This window comes from Microtus oregoni, unplaced genomic scaffold (assembly GCF_018167655.1).
Source record: "Microtus oregoni isolate MIOR12 unplaced genomic scaffold, Mior012 000030F_ref0000283, whole genome shotgun sequence".
Lineage (NCBI taxonomy): Eukaryota > Metazoa > Chordata > Mammalia > Rodentia > Cricetidae > Microtus > Microtus oregoni.
This window is the reverse complement of record NW_024543089.1, coordinates 29,483,948-29,490,961: the sequence shown is the minus strand read 5'-3', so window position 1 is coordinate 29,490,961 and position 7,014 is coordinate 29,483,948. Positions and strand designations below refer to the sequence as shown.

Here is a 7,014-nt window from a genome sequence, read left to right as displayed (position 1 = left end):
TATAAGCTTCTTTGCCAACTTACAACTAACTCTTATGGTCTACAATTTGAATAAATATTCCTAGAAAATCTGTTGTACACAGGAGCTTCTGGGTCATTAAGACTTTTTTATATTACTAATTCCTGTTTACCCCTACTAGAAACTAATTTTATCTACTTCTGAACAATAACTTTTGAAAAAATTCCTTGGTCACTATATATTGTAAGATTTCACTTTATTAAATTATAATATTTGTATGGATAAGAACCCTTCGTTGAATTTCCAGTATAATGTAGGTGCTTAAAACATCTTTTGCCTTGATTATGAATATGTAACACAAAAATAATTCACACCAAGCCAATTTGTAAATTCACACTCTTCACACAATTGAAAGATATCTTTTACTTGAATATTTTAATATACTCACATTTTTATTAGAAAAAGAATTGAAACAATTTCTTCACTCTGAAGAAAAGTTGTTATCTTATATAGTGATATTAATTGAAATATTATGGCCATTCTTATGTATATGATTGTATTTTAAATTCTACTACCCAAAATTTGACTTCACTGATTTTTATGAATTCTGTGTGATAGCCATCATTCATTTCTCATTCTCAGGGACAAACAGAGAGGACATGGGAACAGGGAATGCAACAGTCCTGACACAGTTTGTTCTCACAGGACTCACTCATCTGCCACAGTGGGAAATCCCCCTCTTCCTGCTGTTCCTGGTGATCTATCTCATCACCATTGTGGGGAACCTTGGTCTCATCACTCTCATCTGGAATGACCCTGACCTTCACATCCCCATGTATTTATTTCTAGGGAGTTTAGCATTTGTGGATACTTGGTTATCATCCACCGTGACACCAAAGATGCTAATAGACATTTTTGCTAAGAGTAAACTGATTTCTCTTTCAGAATGCATGATACAGTTTTTCTCATTTGTAATCAGTGCAACCGCAGAATGTTTTCTCTTGGCAGCAATGGCCTATGATCGCTACATAGCCATATGCAAGCCATTACTCTACCCAGTGATCATGACAAATAAACTCTGTATTTATCTGTTAATATTGTCCTTTATAGGTGGATTTATTCATGCTTTAATTCATGAAGGCTCTTTACTAAGACTAACATTCTGTAATTCCAACACAATACATCATTTTTATTGTGATGTTATGCCACTGTTAAAGATTTACTGTAGTGATCCTTCTCTCAATTACCTAATGCTTTTTATTTTCTCTGGCTCAATTCAAGTATTTACTATTTCAACTAACCTTATCTCTTACACTATCATTCTGTTTTCAATCTTAAATCAGAAATCTACCAAAGGCATAAAGAAAGCCTTCTCCACATGTGGAGCCCATCTCTTGTCTGTGTCTTTATACTATGGCCCTCTTCTTTTCATGTATGTGCGTCCTGCATCTTCACAAGCAGATGATGATGACATGATAGATTCTGTATTTTACACTGTCTTAATTCCTGTACTGAATCCAATTATCTACAGTTTGAGAATTAAGCAAGTAAAAAATTCATTGGCAAAATTCTTAAAAAAAATACTTAGGTCTCAATATTATCTATTGTATTCTTATTTAAATATCAAAATACTGTGCAGACTTAATTTGGAAGTATTTTTACACTGTTCAAAATATTTTGAAGATGAACCTAACCTAGAATTTTGCTGTTGCTGTTGTTTTGTAGGGTATGTTTGTCATGCATGCACACGATTGTCTAATTAGTTCTATTTAGTCGTGAAAACTTGTACATTGGCAGAGGATGTCAAGTGTCCTGCTTATTCACTTTTCAAGTTATCTTCTTGAAAGAGTTTCTTTCACTGAACACGGAGCTAGAATTTTTACCTGTTACTCTCAACAATCCTTTATATACACCCCCACATCACTAATATTACAAGCTTGTTTGGGGCCATGATCTATTCAACAGTGGAATTTAAAATACTTTCCTACTGTCATTTCTATACTATGTTTCTGGAATAGGAAATACAGTTATTCATTGTTTTGCAACAACTATTCTTACACACTGATTATATTCCTGTTTTCTAGAACTATTATTGAAATGGACTCTTGTCTGTGCACCCATTTCCTTAAAATATTTAAAATGAATGTTAAATTATAAAAATACTTGTAATATCTTCAGCGCAATAGAACTAATACATCAGAAAGCAAGTTAAAATACTTTAACGGGTTTGTATGCCATTCATTATGTCATTGTAAATACGTTAACTGTCATAATGTATATATACAAAGAAATGTGAAGATATGCATATGTATTTCTGTGTATTTGTGTGAACTAATAGTGATGTGATCTCATTTGTGTATATGATTATATCTGTGGACATATTTAAACATATTCATTTTCCCACATCCCATATTTTTCATCCTGGCATTATTCCAGGTTCTTTCATAAATAATAAAAGTTGACTCTGCTATTTGGGGGAATTGGCAGGTTGGGAAAACTTTAACATATGGGTTATGTGGGAGATTTTGTCAATAGAGGCATTATTTGAAAAATATTGTCAGAATCTGTTCCAGTCATCTTTCCACTTTTAGTTCTTTAGACCTGAAATGAGAAGTGTTATTCTACAGTGTAATTTACCTTGACACCAAGCCTCAAATGAAAGGGTCAACTGGTAAAGCAATAAAATCTCTAAATTGTGAGCTACACTAAGCCTTTCTCGTTATTAGTTGCTTTACCTGGGCTTTTTGTTTTAACACTTGTGGAAAGTAGAGACAAATTTACAACTGAAATTGGAGAATTGTAAAAGAAATAACCAATTTGATGAATTTTTGTAGCAGATAGTATAATCTCAGAGAACAATAGCAAGCTACATTCTCTATAGGCATATTTATTATTCTTGAATAACATTATCCTTTCATAATACTTCATTTTGGCTACAAATTTGTTCCCATCACATTTTAAAGTTTTATTCCACTTTGTCTTTTGAAATACAAGCATGGTTGTCTGTACACAAGAAACCTTAAAGAAAATTTGTGCAATTAAAATGAATCTTTAAGCAAAAAAAATATACAGAATGAAGTAAGGAGGGATTGCTCCTGTTAATCATATAAAGAATTCAGAAAGACTATGGACTTGGAGTAGATGTTTCCAGTCAACTCATCTTTAGTCTGCATAGCATTCAAAAGCAGTTTAAACTGATAAAATGATGTTCCTCTCAAAATTAGATATGAATTGTTGTATGTAGATTCTTTCAAAATATATTCAGTCGTGAATATTATATAATAAAAACCATATTTTAGCAAATATAATTATTGTCTTAAATTTGGAAATCAGGCTGACAGATTAGAGCAGGTCCTGTAATCCTCAAAGATAAAAAATAGAACCTAATAGGCCCAGTAATGTAACATCCAAACTTCTATGAATTCATATGTGTGATTTCCTTGTGTTCAGAAATCACCAGAGGCAAAGGTAGATAGCATACCTCATGCTTATAAATGCTGAATAGCTACAAGAAAAGCTATGGCCAGGCATTTATAAAAAAAATAAGACTCTTGTGATTTATTTGTGACCTGGGTGATAAGGCCCCCAAGGAGGGAAAGAATAAAAAGTAGTAAAACATCCAACAACAAACAGGTCTTGTAATCCACAACAGAACCTTCAGAACCCCAGGAAAGGATGTTTCAAACTGCTATGAGTACATATATTCAACTTCCTTGTGTTCAGGTAGTACTCTTACCTAGATGTCATCCACCACCTCTAGCTCTTTAATTTTTCCACCCCATCCATCTCCTGCAATGATCCTTGAGAACTGGGAAGGCAGGGTATGATGTAGGTTCCCCATTTAGGATGGAAAATCTATAGTGCCTTATTCTTTTTACCTTATCCAGTTGTAGATCTGTTTCAGTTACCTGCTACTACAAAAATAAGTTTCTGTATGAGGATTAGAAGCTCACTAATCTACAGGTATAATGATAAATCAGCAGGACCCAGTTTAATACTTTGCATATTTAGGACTGTAAAAGTGGTAGATTATCCCCATAGGGTCTACCATATGTTTATCCATAGGGACTTAATATATAAGAATAGTGAGTCTCAAAATATGGACTGTGACTTACGTACAATAAAAATGTAATTCACACCACCATTGCACAAGTGTGTACATTTTACTCACTTGTTATAATTGTAACCCGAAAGGTTAATTGATCAAAAAAAATAAAAATAAATAAAAATAAATCATTAGACACTAGACATTGAGCTAAAGAATTTATTCTTGGCCTCCTACAATTCTACCTTGCTTTGGCCCACCATTTCCTCAGTATATCTCCACTCATTCCTTTTGGAATGGGAATTTATATTCTGTGACGATGTATATTAGAAGTATACAATTTGTCTTTCTATTTTACAGGGGTCATAGTTAAGAAATGGCCTTCGGTCTCAATAAAGACTTTAGACTGTACATTTTTGACAGCGTTGAAACCATTAAATACTACAAGAACTTAAAAACTGGAATAAATGCATCTTGTATCATGACATGGTCATTAGTCTATGGGAGCCAGATAATAGGCAGTGGTGCTTTGAATGACCAATGTGCCTCCATAGCTCATGTATTTGTACTTCCATGTCCCCATTGTAAACAACCCCACAGTTGGTTTTGCTCTTTATGGATGCTATAGAATTTCAGATTACGAATTTTGATTTAAGTGGGTTTTTAGAGATTATGATTTCATCCCTTTTCCAGTTTGTTGTGTTTTCTGGTGTGTTGAAGAAATGTAATCAACCCACTTTTTGCTAAAGTTGCCTGTTGTCGTTCTGTTGATATCATTTTATACACTAGCCATCTGAAAACATAAATATTTATATCAAATTATGATGTGGTATTAACTTACTAAAGCAATACTATAAGTCAATTTCCTTAGTGTAATGAGAGTAAATATGACAGTTATTAAATTTACATTGACTTATTCAGATTATATAATTGAGATGAATAATTAACTATTTTGGAATTGCATTAATATATTGTATAATATATTAATATATTCTAATGATTTAAAGAATAATAGTTTATATATGCAACATTTTTATTTTTAAATTTCATATTTATAAAATTATTTTAATGAGTTACAACTAGTGATCTGTAGACCTGGAAGATTTCTTAAAAGTACTATAACTATTTATAACTTTCTTAACAGCATTTATTACCTCCTTATTTCTCAGGCTGTAAATAAAAGGGTTTAACAAAGGAATTATTATTGTATAAAATACAGCCACTGGTATATCTTTATTCCCTTCTTCAAATGGTCGAATATACATGAGAAGACAGATGTAGAATATTGACACAGAAAGAAAGTGGGATGCACAAGTGGAAAAATGCTTTTCCTCTCCCATCCTTGGATTTCATCTTGCAAATAGTAAAAAGAATGTAGAAATAAGAGACCAAAACAGTGGCAATGGTAAAGACTTGAATTGGCATTGAAAATATATATATCATTAGTTCATTAATAAAAGGGTCTGTACAGGAGAGCCTATAGAGCGGAAGAATATCACAGAAGAAGTGATCAATCCGATTTGATTTACAAAAAGTTAACCTTAAAAGACAGCCTACATGAATCATAGAGTGCAGATTACTGGCAATGAAGGTACCTACACTCATCTGAATGGAGAGCTTCTTGGACATCATGGTGTGGTACTGCAGAGGGTTACATATGGCCACATAGCGGTCATAGGCCATTGCTGCCAGAAGGAAGCAGTCTGCAGTTTCAGCAACACAGAGAAAATAGAACTGTGCCATGCATTCATAGAGAGAAATCCTTCTGTCCACAGAAAAGAAGTTTTCTAGCATCTTGGGAGTGATGGCACAGGAACAGCAAGAATCCATGAGAGCCAGGTTTCCCAGAAAGATGTACATGGGTGTGTGAAGACGGCGTTCCATGTAAATCAAGACCACCAGCCCGAGATTCCCAATCATGGTGACCAGATAGATGACAGAGAACACCAGGAACAGGAAGGTTTTCAGTTCTGGGTGATCTGAGAATCCCACCAGGATGAACTCTGTTGTTAAAGAGTGATTGGTCTTCTCCATTCTCATTTTTTTCTGATGAGATAAAAATTGCTAAGAAGTTTGATTAATATTAGAGACAGAATATGTCTTAGTCTCCCTCTGTATTTTCAGTGATCAGGTAAGGATATCTTCAATTTACCTTAGCCGTTTCCTGAAATATGTCATGGTAGGTTAAGTGGTATGAAAAGAAACCACTCATCGATTGTGCATATTAGTATAATTTTGGAGATTTCTGTTTAACTCCTAGATGCCTCACATGCATTCTTGAAATATGTCTCTTTTAAAATTCATATTCAGCCTATGTCATTTTCTATTTTTCCATATTGAAAGAACTCTATTGTGTTCTTTTCAAAGAAAATTCTATAGGCTCTATGAGATCTTTAAAAATAAATTTCCAAGTAAATATTTTAGTGAATAATTGATAAAAATCTTCATGGAATTTAATGTTTGAAAAATATTTTCCTTTATTATTTATATTTTCCCACTAGAATTATTGTGGGATTTTTTAAATGAAGTTTCAGTTAAACTTTTAAGTTTGGTTAAGATTATGGAATATTATATTTTTCTCTTAAATTATTTCTCTACTGATTACAAGATATTCAGGATCTACTCTGTCTCTCGTTTAATAAATTTCCAAAGAATTGCACCTAACATTCCTCCATACTGGTATTTTCTGTATAGTTTCTAGTATTTTACATATGTCCAATATTATGAGTCTTACTGACATTCTGTCAACTTACAGCATACACATTGATATGTAAAAGTAAAAAAACCTGTTGTGTACTCAGGATAGTGTCAGGATAAAATATGTTTTTCTTATATTGAGTGCAATAAATGTTTTATATTTATGTGATTATTTATACTTTAAGTTATTTTCCTCCAAACTCAATAACCATCCAAATTTATTAGATTTTAGTTTGTCAGGCATAATACTGAAATATTCAAATACAGAAACACCATGTATTTTACTGTTGTAATCATTTTGTGCTCCTACAAAT

At 32.6% G+C, this 7,014-nt stretch overlaps 2 protein-coding genes across 2 annotated transcripts; one reads left to right on the top strand and one right to left on the bottom strand.

Moving 5' to 3' along the window:
* The first annotated feature begins 617 nt into the window (after positions 1–617).
* LOC121465324 (olfactory receptor 187-like) lies at positions 618–1,721 on the top strand. The gene has a single exon (XM_041678541.1). It carries the CDS (start codon positions 618–620, stop codon positions 1,719–1,721), a length of 1,104 nt encoding a protein of 367 aa, XP_041534475.1.
* Positions 1,722–5,082: 3,361 nt separating this feature from the next.
* On the bottom strand, positions 5,083–6,043 carry LOC121465394 (olfactory receptor Olfr180-like). Its single transcript, XM_041678634.1, is given in 2 exon segments — positions 5,083–5,325; positions 5,327–6,043. Coding segments are annotated over 2 exon segments (960 nt in total).
* Between the last annotated feature and the right edge of the window lie 971 nt (positions 6,044–7,014).